Genomic DNA, 22,422 nt, shown 5'->3' on the forward strand with positions numbered 1-22,422 from the left:
CCTCTCGGGCTGAACCCAGGAGCTGCTTTCTCTGTCTCTGCAAGCTGGGGCCTGCTGCAAACTCCTCCTCCCAGCCCTGGAGCCGCCGGGAATTCTTTGCTCCAACAGATCCTGGGGGAAGCCAGACTGCAGGAGGCTCCTGACATGCCTCTGCCCAGCTCCTGTCACATTCCCCAAGCCCAGGGGGATCAGCTGGATCCACCAATGCAGGCTTCTTCCACCCCTTGTGACCCAGGTCTTTGCCTTAGCTCCTCAAACCCTCCTACCTGCCTTTCTAAACCTTGAATTCTGTCTTGGGACTCATCTCTGACTTTGGATCCCTCCCATTCCCAGCCCCTTGGCAGCCCTATCCAAGCGATAACTGTTATTCCCCCAACCCTTGAAATAAGATTTACCTCCTCCTCCATAGAGCCCTTATAAAGTCTTCAAGGATTTGCACTCTGAGATGCAGGCACTCAATCGAGAGGGCTTTGGGCAAGTCACTTCACATCTCTGGGTCTTTATTTCCTCACCTATGCAGTAGGGCCAATGATCAAATGATGCCTCCAAAGGTCATGGAGACAAGGAGAGTGCACCCCTAGTAATCTGTGAAAAATACCAGGTATGCTAGGAGAGATGGTGGCTTATTCCTTCACCCTGGCTAGACCAATTTGGTGCTGGAAGTGTCTCTCTTTCCATCCCCCTGACTTCTCTGACCCACCAGTTCACCATATAATGGAGAATAGTATAGTTCTACCCCCAGGAACACAAAACAATGAAGATCCAGATTCCTGATTCAAGTTCAATTCGATGACCTTGGGCAAGTTTCTTAACGTCTCTATACTGCACCTTTCTTACCTGGAAAATGAAGATGAGAGCATGTGCTTCTTAGAGTTTTTGTGGGGACTATAGGAGTTGAAACACAAAAGTCAGCCAGGTACGGTGGCTCATGTCTGTAATCCCAGCACTTTGGGATGCTGAGGCAGGCAGATCACTCGAGGTCAGGAATTCAAGACCAGTCTGGCCAACATGGTGAAACCTCGTCTCTACTAAAAATGAAAACATTAGCCAGGTGTGGTGGCTTGTGCCTGTCATCCCAGCTACTTGGGAGGCTGAGGCAGGAGAATCACTTGAACCTGGGAGGCAGAGGTTATGGCAAGCCGAGACTGTGCCACTGCACTCCAGCCTGGGCAATAGAGTGAGACTCTGTCTCAAAAAAAGAAAAAACAAACAAACAATCTCTTTTTACTGATATTTGATTGTATATTTAGAAAACTCAAGAAACTCCAGGGGAAAAAATTTTCCAGAATTAAGAGAATTTGGGCATAGTGGCTAGATATGAGATAAATATAAGACATCAGTAGCTGTTCTTTAGTATAGCAATAAATAAGGAAAAATATTCCTTTTAAAATGGAAACACAAAACAAAATCTTAAGCATATAGATGTGGAGGCCAGATCTTTAACTGATCAGTAACTGAGATACATAAACCCCTGTCATCATCCCTTCTGCTGGTTCTAGGCACATGGTGGTTTCCTGGGTGATCATCCTTCTATTATCTGAACCATGAGATCAAGAAGCACTTTTCCAGTAGAGGGAGGAATTTTGTAGGTGACCTCCCCTGACAGAGAAGAAAGGGTCAACTTTGGACTCATGGAGGGTACATAGAACTCCCTGGGCCAACTGAGGAGGGACACTGAGGCGTGTCCTACCTGCTCACGGCTGATTTAATCTAAAACTGACAGTACAGGCCGGGCACGGTGGCTCATGCCTGTAATCCCAGCACTTTGGGAGGCCAAGGCGGGCAGATCACTTGAGGTCAGGAGTTCAAGACCAGTCTGGCCAACATGATGAAACCCCATCTCTACTAAAAATACGAAAATTAGCCAGGCATGGTGGCGGGCACCTGTAATCCCAGCTAATCAGGAAGCTAAGGCATGAGAATCCCTTGAATCCCAGAGGCGGAGGTTGCAGTGAGCCAAGATGGCACCACTGCACTCTAGCCTGGGTGACAAGAGTGAAACTCCATCTCCAAAAAACAAAACAAAACAAAAACCTGACAGTACAGTTTGTTGAGCTCCCATCATTGTGTTAAGCCTCTCATATGTGTTATCTCATTTAATTTTCTCAGCAGCCCTGCAAGAGAGATATGGTTAGCTCCATTACATTGATGAGGGAAAGTCAGGCTCAGAGAGGGCAAGTGACTGACCTGAGGTTACACAGTCTCATTGATCTCACCAACAAAATGGGATAATAATGCCACTGACCTTGGCAGGTAGCTGTGAGGAAGAAATGAGACACTGCCTGTAGAAGCTCCTGGTATAGGGCTTAGCACACAGTAGGTCTTCCGTTAGCACCATCCCTGCCCAGATCTTGGGAGGATCTCTCTGCTCTTGGGAGCAACTGTCTTCTGCTTGCCTTCCTTTCCAGCCCCCCTCCTGCTCCCTCTGGCCTTCTGACTTCTTCAGTTGCCCACCCTCCCCTCGCTGAAGGCACATCATCCTCCCCCACTCACCATCAGTGGTTCCTGAGCTCAGGGCAGGCCTGACTGACCTGGGGGGTGGGTGTGGGACAGTGCCACACACATTGCATGACGTGGCCAGGCACCCTCAATGTGCAGGGAAGGATGCGCTGCTGCCAGGTGTAAGGTGAACTGCCTGGGGTGGGGGACACCCCTCCCCCGCTCCAGCTAATCCTCCAGGGTGTGGAGTCTCTGTTCCCTGCTGACTCAGCAGACACTTCCAATCCTGCTCTGATTTGCCCCAGGAGACAACCCAGGAATTTAGGCCTGGAGGCCCCACCTTCTGTCCCCATCCCCAGGTTTGTCTCCTTCCAAAGTGCCTATCCTGGCTGCCCGACCCCTAAGCCCTTCCTTCTTTGACTCCTCATCTTAGGCAGAGGTAGCCAGGAGACTCCTGGCCCTTCCTTAATGCTTCCTGGGCCTCTGAGCTTCCCAGGACACTCCTGGAGCTTAATAGGCCTGGTCCATACTCTGTCCCACCCCCAAAACGCCTGCTAGATTCCCCAACCAAATGGGCCAATTGAAGAAAAGCATTCAGGGACGTCAGATCACTGGGACCACCTGCTTGTGATCCAGAGGCCTCTCTTGGTTCTGCAAGGGTTTGAGAGCCCACTCAGCAGTGCCTGTCCAGATGTAGCCTGGCGTAGAGAGAGGGGCCCGAGCACTAAGAACACTCACCTGCTGTGTGATCTTGGGCAAGTCACACGGCCTCTCTGGGCCTGCTTCCTGATGATTAGATGAGAATGCCTAGTGAGAGTGCGATCACTGTGAACTCCTGCAGTTGCTCAGGAGTAGCAATTAGGTGCTGGGCTTTCCTCTTGTCATCTCATTTAACCCCCATCAGCCTGGGGAGGGGCAGTTATCATGTCCCCCTCACCCTCACAGCCCCTCCCCTGATGCTGAGAGAGGGACTAGGAGAGGGGTCCCAAGATCGATCATTTCATGTCATCATTCATGCATTCTGTGTTCACTGAGCATCCTGCTATTCCAGCCTGTGCTAGGCATGAGGTGGGGGTGGGGGGTGTCCAGGAGAACATGCCCCAGTCCCTGACTTCATTCCTGATGCCCCCAGTTCAGATTCTTCCCCAGTTCTGCCCCAAGGGACCTTGGTATAAAAAGGCAGTTCCAGGTCTCTTGCCTTCCAGCCCAGCAACCCTCCCCAGGGGGAACCAAAATACTCCATGTGGTTCATGCCCATGCTATGAGCTAGGGACAAAGCAATAAGGAAGGCGCCATGCAGGCTCTGCCTCCACAGAGCTAGGATGGAGCCTGCAGAGAGTCACTGAGTTAGTGGTGACAAGCACAGCCCAGTGACAAAAGAGAAAGGCAGGGGCTGGGGACCCATGTTGGAGATGGGGGAAGGCTTCCCTGAGGAAGCGGCCTCAAGGGCTTCCTGTGGAGAGGTTGCTGGGCCCCTTGGAAGAGCTTGAGGCTGCCCTTCCCTGACTTCCTGGCCCCGGCCTTCTCCTGCAATCCCCCAACCTGCTCCCTCTGCCCCCAGCCCCACTGGGACCCCATCAACATCATCCTCCTCCCGCCTGGGGCCTCGGAAACTCATGTCCAAGCACTTTTTGCCTTCGAAGTCTCCAAGTCTCAGGCTGTTGGGTAGTTGGTAAACAGCTTATTAAGGTGATTAACACTGCAATTAAAGCTGGAAAAACAGAGGCCAGGGTGCTGGCTGCTTCCCCTTCTCCTTCCCCCTCCATTCTCCCCTTCCCCTCCAATCCCCTCCAGGCTTAGCTGATGGAACTCAACCAACGTAGCCACCTAGAGCCCTCATCTGGGGTCTTGGAAGTCAGGGGCTGGGAGGCTGAGTGTCAAGGGCCTTTGCCAGCTGTCTAGAATCTTCACCACTTTGCTCACATTACTCCAGTGGCTCTGCTGGACTAGGTAATAAGCAGTAGGGGTGGTGGGGTGCTGAAGGGTGTGGAATATGGAGGCTGAATTGGGTGGGGTCTCTCAAGTCCCCTAGTATCTGGGACCCCCTCAAGGGAAGGGTCCTCAGGGAAAGAGAGACCATCCTTCTCATCCACTTCCCTAAGTGAGAAAAGCAGAAGCTACCTCCTCACAAAAGAGGCGCGGGAGCTTCCTTACCCCAAGTTCAAGGTGCTGGGGCATCTTCCAGCAAACCTGAGGGTCTGGGAATGGCAAGACCCTTACCCTTCTCTTAACTTGACACCCAGGATGGATCTTGGGACCCTCTGGGTCTGCAGTTTCCCTCCCTGCACTGGCCCCAGCATGATTCATAAGGCAGCTGTGATTAGGCTTCACAAGCCTCACTCCTCTTGACCCCATGAAGTCCTGGAGGGGGAATATGTTCCCAGAACCACTCCCCCCCATCTTTGCCCATCATGCTTCCATTTTCTTTCAAGGCTTCCTTCAAATGCCTCCTCCTCTATGCAGTCCTTCCAGGCTTCCCTCCCACTCACCACCAACTGCCTTGCCCTTTCCTCTGACAGTCTGTCCTGTCCTCCCTGGACTATGTCAGGTGTGCCCAGCTTCAGGCCCCTCCTGAGTGGGTCTGCTTCTGGCCCTGGAGCTCTAGCACAGGGTCTGTGCCTTCCTTTTCCAGGCTTTGGTCATCAGTCAGACCACCTCCTGGAACAGTGCCTGAGATATAGCAGGTGCTGAATAAATAATTGGTTGATTTATTCCTTTTTTGAGTGCACCTACAGATGGGTGGGTCGGCCAATGTAGCAAGTGCAGCCAGTGGGCTGGGTCTGAATTGGGGGTGTGGAGTGATGGACGGGGCAGGAGGCAGGTTGGGGAGCAAGCCCCATCTCCCTGGTCACCATTAGCAGCAGCCGCTTCCATTAACTGAGTAGTACTCACCATCTGCTGGGGACCTTGTAAAGTATTTTACTCACATTCTCTCATTTAATCCTCTCAACAACGCTACTGGGTAGGTAGCATTATCCCTGCATTACAGATGAGGAAACTGAGGCTTAGAAAGGTTAAGTGACTTGCCCAAGGTCACACAACCAATAAAGTACTGGAGGCAGGATTCAAATCCAGGTCAGCTGACTCCAGCATGCACATTCCTGACTGCAACATTAAGCTTTCCCAGGACCAGCCCTCCCCTCTCTGTTTCTCCTCCCAGGGAAGAACTCAGGGAGGAGGGCTGGCCAGCTGGGATGGGTGGGGCTGCGGTGGCTCCAGCTTTCAGACACTCTGCACTGGGATGCCCAGAGATTCTGAAAAGCCCACCATTGAGAGCACCCATTCTTCAGACCTAGGGTTCAAATTCTAGCATTGGCAAGTAAGAGGTGATGTGACCTCAGCAGAGACTCCATTTCTCTTGCCTCTGTTTTCCCACCTGATAAATGGGTACTATGCCACCTACCTCCCAAGCTGTGAAAGGTCACATGCAAAGTGCTTGGCACAGAGTAGGAGTTTAGCGAATGCCAGCTGTGTCTAAGTTTTGGAGAACAGTGACCCTCAGGGCAAGCTGGGGTTCCCTAGCCCGCCCTGCTTCTTCCCCGCCTCACAAAGGTTGTCACGAGGCCATGGGTGTAGTCAAGAAGCACCTGGTAGAAGATGGGCTCAGCAGCCTTACCCTGGTACCCTGCCAGGGCCTCCATCCCCAGCCCCTGTGCCTATGGGGGCCCCCACCAGGGCTGATGAAGAGGGTGACCTGCCTGGCCTAGAGATGAGGAGAGAAGGAGAGGAGGTCAGGGGTGGGGCTGACCCCCGCAGGAGGTCACCTGGGCAGTTAATCCAGCCTGACAGAGCTGGGATGAGCAGGGAGGAATTAGGGAGCTTACAACATCCTTTCATCCCAGAGCTGCCCGCCTGCCCGCCCTGCCTCCCTCCTTCCTTCCTCTCTCTCTGCCCTTTCCTTCTCTCTCCCTCCCTTTGCTGGCAGCCCAGCCCTAATAAAATGCAGTGTCTCCAGCAAGTCTGCCCGGCTGCCGCCTCCTTGCTCCCGCCTGCACGCAGCCCTCAAACCAAACTGCTCAGCTCAGCCCTGCCTGGCAGCTGCCACCTTAACCCTTGCCAGCCCGGTTGGCGTCTGTGGGCTGGAGGTCCTCCTCCCTTCCGCCTCCTGCGGGCATGGGGGAGGGGAGAGCCTACCTTCTGAGAGTGAGGGGACTGGATGAGGGTGGGTCTCCCCAGCTCTGGAGCCCTGCTGGAGGACCCCTCACCTGTGTGGCTGCGAGCATCCAACAAATCCCTTCCGTGAGCTTGAGACCCGCTCCTTCTGCCTCATCCTTAGTCTGCTGTGTGCCTCAAAACAGCCCCAGAGGCCAACGGGGTGGGGATCTGGTTATTGCCATTTGACAGATGGGGAAACTGAGGGCCTTGACACAGAGGTTCCTATTTGAGCTGGGTCACCTCAGTAATGTTTTCTTTTCTTCTTCTTTCTCTTTCTCTCTTTCTTTCCTTCTTCTTTTTGTTTTTTGTTTTTTGTTTTTTGTTTTTCAGGGTCTTGCTCTGTCGCCCAGGCTGGAGTGCAGTGGTGTGATCACTTCTCACTGCAGCCTCGACCTCCCATGCTTAAGCAATCCTCCCACCTCTGCCTCCTGAGTAACTGGAACTACAGGTGCATGCCACCATACCCAGCTAATTTTTGTGTTTTTTGTAGAGACGGGGTTTCACCTTGTTGCCCAGACTAGTCTCGAGCTCCTAGGCCGAAATGATCTGCCCATCTTGGCCTCTCAAGGTGCTAGGATTATAGGTATGAGATACCATGCCTGGCCATGCTGCTGATTTTCTATCTGACTTTTTCCATTACAGGGAGCTGCTCTGCTTCTATGAGTGCATGTGTATGTATGTCTATGTGTGTCTGATGCTAGGGTGACTTGAGTGATGTGTGTCTGTGCACCTGTGTGTTGGCAGCCCACATCTCTTGGAGTGTTATGGCTTTGGCTTTGTACCTCATGTGACGCCAACATGTCTCAGGTGTGTGTTTGCGTCTGTGGATGTGTCTGCAGATGACAGGTTTGTCTCAAGTGGGAGCCCATGTGTGTGTGATGATGGGGAGATGTCATTGTGTGTCTTGATGCATGCATGTGAGAGAGAGGTAGCTTCACAAGCGTGTGCATGCATTCATGCTGTCTCCCGTCTGTGCCAAGATGTGTCACTCTCAACACCTCTGTTCATTCTGCCACCTCCAGCTCTCCGTCTCCAAAGCCTTGGAGTTGGGCACCTAGAAGAGGAGGGTGGCGGCAGTGAGAAGGCTCTGAGTCAGGGCCTGAGCCCTCCTTGAGAAGGTAAACACAAACCCTTCCCCATCACCAAGCCTAGATCACAGTGCTAGGTCACTCCCAGCTGAGGGAGCAGTGGTGTCCCCCTGACTGAGGCCCCACCCTCACCTCAAGCTGAAAGGGACAGACAGGAGGGTGAGGGGCCAGGAGTGCCTGGGCGTGGAGGCAGGGGGTTACACACATGTGCAAGCCTGTCTGCATGTGATCTCCAGATCAAAGAGCAGCCCTGAGGTGACCCGGCGGCGGTGCAGAGGGAGCTGTCTGATTCTGAGCACCCAGCTGCCAAGCAGTGGAGTCAGGGAAGCTGCTGCTGGGAGCCTCCCCAAAGACCTGCCCAGAGTGGGGACAGCCATGGTTTTAGGAGCACCTGCCACCAGGGGCCAGGCCCAGCCCAGCACCTTAGCAGTGGTTTCCTGGGGGCCCCATCTCCCTCAGAGCTCAGAAGTGCCTCCCCACTGGACACCTTCCCCAACTCTCAGACCCTCCCCACAAGAGCTGCCAACAGCCTCCAGTTCAAAGAGCTCAGTGATTATTTTCGTCTTTTTTATTAACATCATATATAAAGATGAGTCCAGTAAGAAAGCAGAAATGAGAAGGCTGGGAGGGGGTGGGAGCTGGCTTTGCTTCTCCCTCCCCCGGCCCGGTGGGACTCTTGGAGACCTACCATGTCTCTCTTGGCCCCTGCACCTCCCACAAAACCCAAATCCAGCCGGAGCCCACATCTCTCAGCTTGAAACACACAGGGAGATCCGTCCAGGAGGAACATGGCCACATAAATAGGAAACCACAGCAGGGAGGAGGCTGCTTCTCTCTGTTGCTCTTAAAAAAAATACTTACTATATATTTATATATATAGCTACAGTCTTCTACCTCTCCTTTTTTATTCGATGTTTTACTGCATCAGGGGTGGAGGAAAGTCAGCTTTGATGGGATGTCTGGGTCAGGGAGGGGCAGTGCCACCAGCCCTCCAGGCAGTTACCCCTTCCTCCTAAAGGCACAAGTTCTAACTCTCCCCTCCTCTCCCATGCACCTCACCCGACATTCTCCAGCTCGGAGCAATCTGTTTCCAAGGCCACCGGAAAGGAGGTGTTTGGGGGTTTGTCTTGCCTAGTATGTCTCTTTGGAGATTTGGGGTTTGGCACCAAAACTGCCAACTTACTGGAGGAGTAGAGGAGGTGAGGTGGGGGCAGGGACAGAACAGAGGCACCTTTGCAAGGGGAGACTTGGCCCTATCTGTGAACAATGCCCTTTGTTTTCCTATTTTTCAACAGCTTTTAAAACCAAAGTTGTGCAAAGTCCTGGACGTGGAAGAAATAAGTCCTTAGGAAAAACGTCTGAGACCCACCCCTCCTCTCAGAACGGAGGAGGGGGAGAGAGATGGCTCCTTTAGTTCTTTCCTCTAAAGCCACAAATATTAAAAGATTCCCTCACTTAGGGGGTTTCCTTTGGTTTCACCCTCAAATCTTAAATGAGGGCTAGAAGTGCAGGGCGGGGACCAGTTCAGGTCCCCACCCGGAGTCCTCGTCACGATGTCCACTGTCTTTTCGGCAGAGGGGCCGCTCAAGCAGGGGGAGACCACCAGTGGCTCAGGAGGAACTAGGCCTGGCAAGTTATAAGATCCATAGCGCCAGGTGCCCCAGCACAGGCGGGACCCACCTCCACACTCTCCCCCATCCCAAGGTCTCCAGTCTGGGAACAGGCACTTAGTTTAAGAAGCTGGAAAATGATGAGCCATTTAAAGCCAATCCAGGCTCCTGGAGCAGGTAGGGGAACGGCTGTCCCCACTGGGGTGGAATGCCCCCACATCTGGAGGGGCACCCCAGTGTCTAGGCAGAGGGAGGGAGGTTCAGGGGGCATCCTTGGTCCATGCAAATGTCATCTGGAAGCGCTTGGATCCCTGGAGGAAGGGGCAAGGGAGGGGGAAAGGGAGCTCCTTTTCCCTGTGCTCCTCGATGATTCCTGAGTGGCTAGGACGGAGGCGCCTTCTGCCTGGTCCTGGGGTCCTTTGTCAGGGGTGCAGGTCAGGTGGGTGCTCAGTACACAGCCCCAGGGTTGGGCGGGGGCCCAGGGGAGGCATGGTGCAGGGTGGCAGGCTGAGGCGGCTGCTGCTGTAAGTGGGGTCCACTCAGGTTCTGTGCATGGTACCAGGAGTTGGTGGGGTCGTCCAGGTAGCTGGGGGAGGCACTGTATGGGAGCGGCGGGGGCAGCTGACTGCGGGCAGGGGCCGGAGTCGAGTGGGAGGAGGTGTCCCAGAGGGCGGGTGACGGTGGTGAGTTGCAGGCCATGGAATCGCTGTTATTGGGACTGTGCTCCAGCGGCACCTCCCCGTTCTTGTAGAGTTTCTTGAACTTGGAACGGCGGTTCTGGAACCAGATTTTCACCTGGGCCAGAGAAGAAAGGGGTAGCTAGTTAGCGTCTCAGAATGCTAAAACAAAACACCCTAGGAAGAACCCAGCCAAGAAAAAGCAAGGCCAGAACCCAATTTCACGTAAGAATCAGGCAAAAAACAGGCCTCCTGACTGCCAGGACACCAATCGTTTCTTCCATCTGGGGTAGAATTGTGACTAGGAACATTCAGCTGCCTGGGTCCAAATTCTGCTCTGTCACTTATTAAGCGTGACCTTGGGCAAGTTATTTAACCTCTCTGGTTCTTGCCTTCCTCTTGTCTGCAAAATGGGGATGAGGACAGCACTATTACCTGCCTCATAGGGTCACTCTGAGGCTCAAATAAGGTACGATGTATAAAAAACTTAGAGCAGCCTGGTATATAGTAAGCACTTAATAAAAAGCGGTTGAGGTGGGAGATGGGCGGTTTGTAGCATTTCATTCACATTAGACACCCATAAGCAGAGGTGCACAGATACACAGAGACAAACACACCCACATACACATCTCCATACCCAGCCACGCTCCCACTCACAGCCTCACACACAGACGCCAGACGATAAAAATACACGCAGACACAGATACACCCAGATAAGCACCCCACAACATGAGCACCCACATTCACACACTCAGGCGTGGAGAAGTCCTCCTGGGCTCAGGTTAGATAATGGGGGTGACCTGGGGACTCAGGAGCAGGTGAGCCATGATTCCCCAAATTTCCCCTGGGGTATCTCCCCCTCCCCCTGCCACTCCCCACTCCATGACTGATACAAACAATGAATCAGCTCCTCACCAGGTGACCCAGATTCCCGGCGGATGGGGCCCCACGCAGCCACAGCCACAGCCACAACCTAGGCCCGCCTGTCAACACCTGGAGGGAGCCAGGCATCCACTGCTCCTCCCCTGAGCAGTGACAGGCCGCTGGGGGCTTGAGGGACTGGACGAGGTGGGGGTAGGACACTCACTTTTCAGTCCCCGTCTCCTTCAGATAGGGAATTTGGCCTCTCTGAGTATTCAGGTGCTGAGCAGGAATGTGGTATTTTCATGCAAGCACACATTTCTGAACATGCATTCAGAACGCACATGCATTCAGGGCGCACAGTCACACACACGTGCCCCCATCGTTATGCACAATGACCCTGGCAGGATCACACTCCCTATGTGAGCATCCTCCGGTGCATGCAGACCCACACAGCACGTGTGCAAACACACACTCGCCTATACACGCACACAGTCAGTTTACACACATGCCTAGCCTGGAGGGAAAACACGATGTGGACTCCTACTAAGTGAGCAGCGCTGCTGGGGGACTTGGGAGTTGGGGGTTCTGGAGTAGGGGAAGGAGAGCACCTCTCTCTGGGACAGACATACACAGTTGCACGGGTTCACAACTATTCTCACTTGTACACGTGCTAACGCAGAACCTTCCGACCGAAATTGAACCTCGCAGGCCCCCATCCCTCAGGCAAGAGTTCCAGGACCCCGCAGGACCCTTCAATGGACAGCCAGGCTCGGCAGCGCCCGGGAAACTACGGGATCCCGGGCGCCCCCACGGCCCTGGTCAGCCAAACACCAACCTGTGTCTGCGTGAGGCCCAGCTGCGCAGCCAGCTCGGCGCGCTCGGGCAGCGCCAGGTACTGGGCCTTCTGGAAGCGGCGCTGCAGGGCGGCCAGCTGGTAGCTGGAGTAGATCGTACGCGGCTTTCGGACCTTCTTGGGCTTCCCATTCACCATGCGCACCTCTGCTTCCGGCTCCTCCTTCACCGACACTGCGGGGAACGCACCGGGCGGGAGAGGGGGCGGCTCAGCCTCGGCCTGCGACTCCAGCGACCCTCCAGGGCCCGGCGGGACGCCCCTCCCTTCCGCCCCCCTACTCGCCGCGGGATTCCCGGCCGCCCGCGGCCCTGGAAGGCAGCCGCGGCCACAGAGCCGGACCCGGCCACAGCCCACGACGTGGCGCTCCCAGTTCCGCGCCCGGCCTCCGGAGCACTGTCCCCGGCGCCAGCCGCCGCCTGCGCGAGGACCGCCGCGGCTTCGCTCACGACGCCTTCCCGGCTCGCCTCCCAGCCTCGGGGCTCCTCGCCGCCCGGCTGCTGGCTGCCCCCTTCCCAGCCCTATCTCGTCGTCGCTTGTTTCTCTCGCTCCTTCCCGCCCATCCCCCGCCCTTTAAAAAACTTTTCATTTTTGAATCGCTTTAGGTTTTCAGTAAAGTCGCAAGGATAGTGCAGACTTTCTTTCCCTGTCCCCCTTCCTCTCCCCTTCCTTCTCTCCTTCCTTTCCTGTTTCTTCTGTCCTTTCTCTCACTGTCTTTCCACACTTCTCTCTTGCTGCCTCACTTTTCCCTTTTTCAGCTTCTCTGCCTCTCAGTTGCTGCTTCCCTCCGCTTTCCCACAACTTCCGTGGGTCCCTCTCATTGCCCCCTCACGTCTCCTAGTCTCCCCATCTCTTATCCAAAGGAGAGCCCCTAGAGTTTCCAGCCCCCGCCGCCTACCCCCAAGCCCTCTGCGACCTGATCGAGAATCGCCTGCTGAAATGCCCACGAAATCACCTCGATTCGGAGATTTCCTGACAACCCACAGCCCTCCCCTTCCTCTCTCAGCTCACCCCGCTCCTCATCCGGGACCGCGGCGCACCGCGCACATCGCGCCCCAAATGCTCGCAGACCCGGGGCTGGAAGGTCGCCTGGTCCCTCTGAGGGTCATCTACGCCAACTTCTCTAACTCCAGGCGGTACTTTTCTTAGAAGTTTTCCTAGATTTTAGCTTCCAGTCCATGCCTTTTCCTCCCTCGGGAACCTTCCAGTGTCTCCCACTGTCCTCGCGACCCCATGGCCCTCACCTGGGTCCTGGGCTGGCAGCGGCTGCTCCCTGTACGCCCCGTATTGCCGGTAGGAGGCTCCGTAGGTATATTCCGACTTGGGCGAGTAAGCACCCGTGCCTGCAAGCCCATTGAGATTGAATTGGTGGTGGTAGGTGTAGGGGTTCACGGTCTGGCCATAGGGTTGGCCCGAGTAGTAATCGTGCTGGGGAGCGCTGTAGTAGCCCAGGTCAGTGACAGAAGACTCGGGCAGGGTAGGCGAGTCCTTGGAGCCCGCATGGCAGCTAAGGGAGCTGGAGATGTCGGTGAGGATGCTGCTGAGCTTGCGATCGAAGGAGCCACTCATCCTGGCGGGCACTGCACCTCCCCAAGGCTGGCCTCCGCGGAGGACAGGAGCGGACCGGAGCGCAGGAGAGGCGGAGGAGACGAGGCAGGGGTGTGTGTCCAGAGGGCGAGGGGAGGACCCGGCCGAGTCTGGGGGAGGGGGAGGCCGAAAGGCGCTTACACCATTGCCTGCCGTCAGGCGGTCGCTGCGGGCCTCTCCTCGCGTCCCAAGCCACAGTCAAATGCTGCCAGCTCCGCCCGGCCAGCCGGTTATAGACTCAATAGTGGAGTCGCCGAGGGAGGCTCCTACTCGCTGATTGGCTGCAAGTCTTGCCTTCCAGGCAAAACACGCTCTTGCTCTTTCGCTCCTGTGCGCTCGCTCTCTCGCGCTCTCTCTCTCTCTCTCTCTCTCTCTCTCTGCCTCTCCCCCTTTCCCTTCTCTCCTCCCTCCTCTCTCTTCTCTTTCCCCCAGTCTTTGTTTTTACTCAAAACACACACACACACACACACACACACACACACACACACACACACACACACCCTCCTTGCTACTCTTGTAGCTCTAGCCCAGATAAGTTCTCTGAATGAGGGGTGTGGAGGTGGAGGGGAAGGGTTGCTCTGCAGAGCCCCCAGGATCTGTCAGCCTGTTTCTCTGGCTGGGGGATGAGAGATGGGCTTAGGTGAGGTGGGGAAGGAGGGAGTTTGCCTATTGGGTGTTTGTAGAAAGAGATGGTCTAAGGTGGGGTATGGTTTGTGTGTGCACGCGTGTGCACGCACTGTGCAAATGACAGGCACACAAATGTACCCAAAGTGGTGAGGACTCAGGGCCCCTGAAAATGGTGTCTCTTCAAATCAGAAGAAAAGGAAAACACCTTTTAGGTAGAAGAGAATGTTTGAATATACGATATTAATATATTATCTTAATAGCAATGCAGTCATTGCTATTATATTATTGTATTACATAATTACAAAAATGTAATTTGAAAAATTTTCTTTTTATGGAGGAAGGTGCCCACCAGGCAAAAGTGCCTTGAGCCTATGAAAGACATAATTTAGCCCTAAGAGGATCCTATTGGAGAAGGGGAAGCAGGCCTGTGTGGATTTAGGGGTTGATGGGAAAGTGCAGCCTGTCCGGTGATACCAGAACTATCTCCAAAGCTATGTGTGTGCAGTTTCACAGATGGCCCAGTCTTGCTGAAAGGAGCAAGGGACCTGGGGTCCCCACGATGTTGGGTGGGCACAGGCTGTCTCCGTGACTGTGTGCTTCAATAAGTCTGAGGGCAGATTCTGTGTATCATGGGACAGCACTGGGGACTGGGGACACTTTTGGGGATCGGGTGCATGGGACGAGTGTACCTGGGGTGTGTGATGTGAGGATTTCATGTGTTCCACAGTATCCACAGATGTACATGCGTGCAGGAGTGTGTGTGTGTGTGTGATGCAGGCAGCGTGAGTGGAGGGCCATCCGAGTGTGGATGTATGGTTTAGGCAGATGTGTCTAGACCTCTCAGTACCGTCCTCATCCCCAGTAGCTGGGAGCTGTACTGCTCCATTGAACTCGTCCCCCACCAGAAAAGCCCTGAAGAATGGCCCCCCTCCATGGGGACCCTCAGTTTTTAGTCCTGTCTAGCCCACAAGACTGGGCCCCCTGGGTCATGCTAGCTGTTCCCAGCGTCTAGCTCATTCCTCCCTCCCACACCCCATTTTGCTCCTCGCCTTTCTCTGGGGGAGATAATCCAAATCTCAGTTCCCAGCCTGCTCCGCTCGCTACCCCCTACCCCGTGTCCACGCGCCCTGCCTCGCCGGGCGAACGCAGTGCTAGCGCGCCACCTCGTGGTTCCTGCGAGCTCTGCAGCTCCCCAGCCCAGCGCCTGGACGAGCCCCAGGGAGGGGTCTCCTCCGAAGACCCTGCCGGGCAGAGCAGTGTACAGGGGGCTGTATGCCCCTTTCCAAAGTCAGACTCGCGTAGCAGGCTTCCGGCGGTCCAAAGGGCGTTGAGAGTTGCAGTTGGCAGAAACAGAGAGCACGGTCCGCGGGCTGAGGGGCAGGAGTGGGTGCCCGCCTGGTCTGGGCCACTCCCGGAGGCCGCCGCGTGGGAAAGGTGGGGGCGGGGGCAGGCCAGGGGAGCGCTATCTGTCTGTCTATCTGCGCGTCCCCCCAGCGCCCAGCGCCCGCCGCTCTGAGCCCGTGGCGGGGCGAGTTGCCACCCGCTCCGGGTGCCCTCTGTTCTGCTGCCAAGAGGGCGCCAAGAAAGCCTGCGGCGTTGGGGGCAGGAAGGGCACTGGGCGGGCCGGCTCCCTCCCAGGATGGGAGCGGGGGTGGCATTGAGGGCCTGCTTTGGAGCTCCCCCCGCCCCGCCCCGCCCCACAGACTGTGCCCTCTGTTTTCACTAACTGCAGCTCCCCTAGAGAACAGACAGCATGGGGCGAGCCCTTCTCAGGGGTTCATCCGTTCATTCATTCATCAGCCGAGATGGAGAAGGGGCTGGCGACTTAGAGCTGGGAATCTACCTCCCTCCCTCCCAGGCCCTCACAGAAGCCCTGGCTCCTGAGTAAAGAGAATGAGCCCTAGGCTGAATTCTGGAATCCTGGAATCTTGAAAGGGCAGTGGTGGTGGATTATACTAGGATAATTTCTAAGCTCCACTCTGCTCTGAAATTAGAAGAGCTCTCAAAATGGTTCATAGTTCACAGGAACTGCAACAGTAGGAACTTAAATAAGCAATGAAACAACTGTTTGCTAATGTGAGGTTAGCACATCTTCCCCCTACCCCCATTGCATGACATACTCCAAGATGCCAGAGTGGGCCCATCCACTTCACCACTACCTTCCAGATACCCAGGACCCATTGTTAAACGAATAAATGAGGCTTCCTAATGCTGAAGAGAGGCTGAATCATCTTAGCACTGCTCCCGTGGAGTCCTGGCTGAGGCTCAGGCATGCTGGGCAGAGTCAGGACAGTGGGAAGCATGGGGCAGGCACTGGGCTGCAGGGTAGGGGCAGGCCCCAAGGGTCTCGTCAGGCTGGCAGGACTGGAGCCACCAACTGCTGAGCGGGCACCTGTTAGCTTAGGATGGCGAGGTAGCCGGAGGTTGCAGTGGGACCAGAGCACCCACCCCACCTTGCCCAGGCCAACAAGACGAGCAGGTGTCAGCCTGGCCGAATCCTGCCTCTGGTGGAGGGGTGACGTGGGGCAGCCTGTGTCAGGGGCCTCTGGGAGTATGATAGGAGGGAGAAAGGGCAGTGCTGGCCAATGCCAAGGTCACAGTCCATTGCCTACCTGTCTGTAGCACTGAGAAAAGGTGCCCTGTTGAAGCAAGCTATTCCCTGGAACCCAGGCATCATGCCACCTGGGCACTGGCACAGCAGTGGGGGTCACAGAGAGTCAGGCCTCAGGGAGGAACTTAGGGAGGGACGAGCCCTGGTGGGCTGACCCTGCTTTCTCCATTGCCTTGGGGAGTGGCGCCATCTAGTGGTAATTGTAAGAAAGAGCCTGCTTAGCTCCACCGGGAAGACCCGGAAGTGGGTCACCTGCAAGGGCAGGCCCATAGTGCCCAGAAGGAATTTACTTACTTGAGGAGCCCTATTGGCACTAAATATTCACTTTTCATCACCACCTTGTGTTACTCTTTGGCTGCCACCTCTCCCTCTTCCCACCCACCTTTCAACAGCTAGTGGCTCTTTCCCTTGGTTTTCTCATTTGTAAGTAAAAGCTGGATTCTTAGATGGCCTCTGAGGTCCGTCCAAGCTCTGATGCTCTGTGATTGTAAATTCTAGGACTCTTGTCTCTCAAGGGTGAACTCCTCGACGTTTTCACTAACTCCCTTGGAGATACACCCCAAGCTTCCAGCATTTTGCAGCCTGGACTTCCTTCCAGAGTCCTTCATTGATTCAACAGATCTTTGCTGAGTCTCTGCTATGTATCTGATCCCATGCTAGGTGCTGGGGATGTAGTGATGAACAAGACAGACCAGGACCCTCTCGGTGGAGCCCACGTTCCGGCAGGGGGTGCGTACACTTAGCGACAGCTTTGCCATCATGTGATGTGTGCTCTGATGGGACACCACTTGCTGCCATGCCAGCCTCAGGGCCCTGAACCCTTCAGGGGGCAGGAGGATATCTGAAGTGAGAAGTGAAGGATGTGTGGGACTTGGCTTGGAAAAACAGGGATGAGGGAAAGGAGACGGTTCCTGGCCCCTGGAAACTACCACTTCCCCCTCCTTCCACCCACCTTTGTCCAGCCAGTGGCGCTTTCTTTTGGGTTTCTTATATGTAAATCAGAAAGTGGATTTTTTTTTTTTTTGAGACGGAGTCTGGCTCTGTCGCCCAGGCTGGAGTGCGGTGGCCGGATCTCAGCTCACTGCAAGCTCCGCCTCCCAGGTTCACACCATTCTCCTGCCTCCGCCTCCCAAGTAGCTGGGACTACAGGCGCCCGCCTCGTCGCCCGGCTAGTTTTTTGTATTCTTTAGTAGAGACGGGGTTTCACCGTATTAGCCAGGATGGTCTCGATCTCCTGACCTTGTGATCCGCCCGTCTTGGCCTCCCAAAGTGCTGGGATTACAGGCTTGAGCCACCGTGCCCGGCCAGAAAGTGGATTCTTAGATAGCCTCTGCAGTCCATCCAAACTCTGATGCTCCATGATTGTAAATTCTAGGACTCTTTTCTCTCAAGGGTGAAGCATAGCATTTGTAGGGGTGGTTGGGGGGTACCTAAAGGTGAAGCAGGGACCCAGGACTCAGAGCACTTGGAAGCCTGAAGCAGGAGAATGGGCTTTACTTAGAGGCTGCAGGGAACCGCTGGAAGATTTTAACCAGGGAAGGGTCATGATTGGGTTTTTGTTCTAGAAGGATCCCTCTGGCTGCTGTGTGGAGACGAATCGGAAATTATAAGATTGGGAGCGAGGGGCCCAGATATGAGGCTACTGCAGAAGCTCAAGCAAAGGGAATCGAGTCTGGGTTAAGGAAGAGGCAGTGCTGGCTAATGCCAGAGAGAAGAGAAGTGGGTGGAAGTGGAGAGCAGTGGGTAGATTTGAGAGCCACTGAGGAGATCAGAGGGACAGGGCTGGGGAATGGACTGGATATGAATGGCAGAGAGAAGGGAAGTGGGGGAATGACCCCTGCGCTTCTGACTGGGGCAACTGGGTGGAAAGTTGGGGCCGTTCTCTGAAATAAAGAGAACACCAGAAAGAGGAGATGCTTGATGGGGAAAAGAATGTGTCAGGTTTTTTTTCCACTGGAGTCTAACATATCTGCAGAAAAGTGCACAAGTCCTAATTAAAGGGTTTGTATGAATCAAACATTAGCTGTGCAGCCAGCACCCAGGCTGAGCAGCAGGTTAGGAAACAATATCCAAACCTCAGAAGCCCCCTCACCCTCCCTTCCAGGTCCTACTCCCTGAGAGTAAACACTGTCTCCACTCCTAGCACCACAGATCAGGTTTGCATGTTTTTTACTTTTGTATAAATGGAAGTGTATAGTATATACAGTCAGCCCTCTTCTGTATCCATGGGTTCTGCATCCATGGATTCACCCTACCTTGGATCGAAATTATTCAGCAAAATAATTGCATCTGTGCTTGGACACATATAGACTATTTTTTTCTTGTCATTATTCCCTAAATAATATAGCATAACAATTACTTATATAATAATAGTTACATGTTATTTGGTATTATAAATAATCTAGAGATAATTTAAAGTATATGAGAAGATGTGTGTAGGTTATCTGCAAATACTACTCCATTTTATATCAGGGACTTGAGCATCCACAGATTTTGGTATCCAAGGAAGGTCTTAGAACCAATCTCGCATGGACAAGGGAGGGCTGTATTCTTTTCTGTTTGGCTTATTTTGCTCAGCATTATATTGTGAGATTTATACATGTCATTGGCTATATTTATAGATTGTTCATTTTCATTGCTGTAATGCGGATATTTTCTCATATGAATATATCATTATTTGTTTTTCTGTTCTACTGTTGGACATTTGGGTAGTTTCCAGTTTGGGATTATCATGAGCAGTGCTGCTATGAGCATTCCTGTACATGTCTTTCAGTGCCTGCATCTGTGCTGTTGTTGGGTACCTGTGGGTGGAATTGTGTGCCGCCAGGTGGGCACATGTTTGGCTTTAGACGAGGCTGCCAAGCAGTTCTCCAAAGTGGTTGTGCCACCAGCTTAATTGTGATCATGCTGAGTTTGACTGTCTTTGAGACATCTAGGAAGAGCAGTCCTAGCCATAGTCAGCAACATGGATCGGAAAAATTAGTAAAGAAGCAGGGATTGGAGATGTAAATTGTGAGTATTCAGCTTCTTGCGGTAAGTGGAGCCATTGGCATGGGTGAGATGGTCCAGGAAAGGAGGGAGAGAACATGGGGCAAAGGTCCAGGCAGCAACTGTGAGAGAGGGGTCAGAGGGAGGTGAGAAGCAGTGCAGAGAGAGTGTACCCTGAGTTGGGTGTGGGGAGAACTGGGGGAGGGTTCAAGGAGAAGAGAGCAGTCAGCAAGGTCAAATCTTGCTGTGGATTTGTAATCAGGGCAGGGTGAGGACTGAGACGCACCCGCTGTGCAATGTCTCAAGGAGGAGGTTGATGATATCAGAAGAGCGGGTAAGGGGAGTGGGGAGCTGGAAGGGGTTCACAGCTGGCTGAGGGGCCAGTGGGATGGGCGGCAATGAAGAGAACACACACCAGCCACTCTGTCCTGATGGCTGTGAAAGGAGGAGGGAGGCAGAGGGCGGTAGCTGGAGGGTATTTGGCGTATTGGGAGGGTGTGTGTGAGTGTTTGAAATGGGAGCAGCCTGTTTAGATGCCAATTGTCACCTCCAGTAGAGAAGGGTTAATCGGCCGGGCGCGGTGGCTCAAGCCTGTAATCCCAGCACTTTGGGAGGCCGAGACGGGCGGATCACGAGGCCAGGAGACCGAGACCATCCTGGCTAATATGGTGAAACCCCGTCTCTACTAAAAAATACAAAAAACTAGCCGGGCGACGAGGCGGGCGCCTGTAGTCCCAGCTACTGGGGAGGCTGAGACAGGAGAATGGCGTGAACCCGGGAGGCGGAGCTTGCAGTGAGCTGAGAGCCGGCCACTGCACTCCAGCCTGGGCGGCAGAGCAAGACTCCGTCTCAAAAAAAAAAAAAAAAAAAAAAAAAAAAGAGAAGGGTTAATCACAAGTGCTATCCCTGAGTAGATGGGAGGCAAAGGATCAGGAACTCCTCCAAAGGGGTTGGCCTTATAGCAGATTATTATCTATTCCATTGAGTCAAGAGAGAAGATGAATTGATAAGAGCTGGCTTTCATTGAGTACTCACTGTGTGCCAGGCACTGCTCGAAGCCATCTACATATATGAGTTCATTCACTGCTCCCGACCCTATGAGGTGGGCACTCTCATGTCCGTCTTTTGACAGAGGAGGGAACTGAGGCACAGGAAGCTAAGTACGTGGATTTAGGATTTGAGCCCAGGCAGTCTGACTCTTAACCTCTATGGGGCAGGTATTCAGCCTGCAGGTTTAGCAGTCGGAAGGTAATTTGACGGAGCTGCGCACTGGTCACGTGGGTGGTTTTTATACTACCCTCTGTACTTTTCTATATATTTGAAACATCTCAGAGTAAAAAGAATTGTTCTTGGGAGGCCAAGAACATGGCAGAACTGCATCTTTACAAAAATAAAAATACAAAAATTAGCTGGCTGTGGTGGCTAATACCTGTAATCCCAGCACTTTGGGAGGCTGAAGTGGGAGGATTGCTTGAGCCCAGGAGTTAGAGACCAGCCTGAGCAACACAGTGAGACCCCATCTCTACAAAAAAGGAAATCAAAAAGATTAGACGGGGCAGTCCCCAGCTACTCAGGAGGCTAAGGTGGAAGGATGGCTTGAGCCCAGGAGGTTGAGGCTTGCGCCCAGGAGTTTGAGACTATAGTGAGCCATGATCATTCCACTGCACTCCAGCCTGGGTGACAGAGTGAGATCCTGTCTCAAAAGAAAAAAAATGTGTGCGCACACACACACACACACACACACACACACACACACACACACACATACACACGGAAAGAGAGAGAGAGATAGGGAGGGAAGAAATAGACTGCCTTTGTTCACAGATAACATGATATCTATTTAGAAAATTCTGGCAAGGTGCAGTGTCTCATGCTTGTAATCTCAGCACTTTGGGAGGCAGAGGCAAGAGAATTGCTTGAGCCCAGAAATTCGAGACCAGCCTGGTCAACATAGTGAGACCCCATCTCTGCGAAAAGTAAAAAAATTAGCTAGGTGTGGTGGCATACACCTGCAGTTTTAGCTACTCACGAGGCTGAGGTAGGAGGATTAACAAAATATGTACAAGATCTATATGAGTACATAAAACTCTGATGAGACAAATAAAAATCTAAATAAATGGAGAGAGACTCATGGATTCATGGAGAGGAAGATTGTTAAAATGTTGGTCCTTTCCAAGTTGATCGATCCGTTCAATGCAATCCCAATCAAAATCTCAGAAAGTTCTTTTGTGGATACTGACAGATGGATTCTAAAATGTATAGGTAAAGGCGCAAGACCCAAAATAGCCAACACAATACTGAAGAAGAAGAAAAACAAAGTCTAAGGACTGACACTGCCTGACACAATGTTGGGCCAGGCACAGTAGCTCACGCTTGGAATCCTAGCACTTTGGGAGGCCAGAATGGGAGCTCAGGAGTTCAAGACCAGTCTGGGCAACAGGGTGAAACCTTTAACAAATTAAAATAATAATAAAAAAGGCAATGTGGTATTGGTGAAAGAATAGTGAAATAGATCAATGGAATAGAATCGAGAGTCCAGAAGTAGACCTACACAAATACAGTGAATTGATCTTTGACAAAGAAAAAAAAAGCCTTTTTTTTTTCCTGAGATGGAGTCTCACTCTGTTGCCCACGCTGGAGTGCAGTAGTGGGATCTCGGCTCACTGCGACCTCCACCTCCCCAGCTCAAGCGATTCTCCTGCCTCAGCCTCCCAAGTAGCTGGGATTGCAGTCATGAACCACCATGCCTGGCTAATTTTTGTATTTTTGGTAGAGATGGGGTTTCACCATATTGGCCAGGCTGGTCTCAAACTCCTAGCCTCAAGAGATCCACCTGCCTTAGCCTCCCAAAGTGCTGGAAATACTAGCCTGAGCCACCATGTTGAGCCTTAATTAATAATAATTATGTATCAATATTGAGTCATCA

The 22,422-nt window shown here is 53.3% G+C and overlaps 1 protein-coding gene across 1 annotated transcript; it reads right to left on the reverse strand.

Moving 5' to 3' along the window:
- Window positions 1-8,235: 8,235 nt before the first annotated feature.
- DLX3 (distal-less homeobox 3) lies at window positions 8,236-13,477 on the reverse strand. Its single transcript, XM_010386117.1, has 3 exons — window positions 12,928-13,477; window positions 11,669-11,859; window positions 8,236-10,087 (listed from the first exon to the last, which is right to left on the reverse strand). Exons 1-3 carry the CDS (start codon window positions 13,250-13,252, stop codon window positions 9,740-9,742), a joined length of 864 nt encoding a protein of 287 aa, XP_010384419.1. The 5' UTR covers window positions 13,253-13,477; the 3' UTR covers window positions 8,236-9,739.
- Window positions 13,478-22,422: the final 8,945 nt, after the last annotated feature.

Source organism: Rhinopithecus roxellana, chromosome 19, assembly GCF_007565055.1.
Source record: "Rhinopithecus roxellana isolate Shanxi Qingling chromosome 19, ASM756505v1, whole genome shotgun sequence".
Classification (NCBI taxonomy): Eukaryota; Metazoa; Chordata; class Mammalia; order Primates; family Cercopithecidae; genus Rhinopithecus; species Rhinopithecus roxellana.

Bases quoted from the DNA above. Each gene is read 5' to 3' on its own strand.
- DLX3 (XM_010386117.1), bottom strand. From the start codon at position 13,252: ATGAGTGGCTCCTTCGATCGCAAGCTCAGCAGCATCCTCACCGACATC. The intron at 11,860-12,927 runs GTGAGGGCCATG...CGTTCCCCGCAG, and splicing joins GCTGCCAGCCCAGGACCCAG to TGTCGGTGAAGGAGGAGCCG. The intron at 10,088-11,668 runs GTTGGTGTTTGG...TCTCTGGCCCAG, and splicing joins TGGGCCTCACGCAGACACAG to GTGAAAATCTGGTTCCAGAA.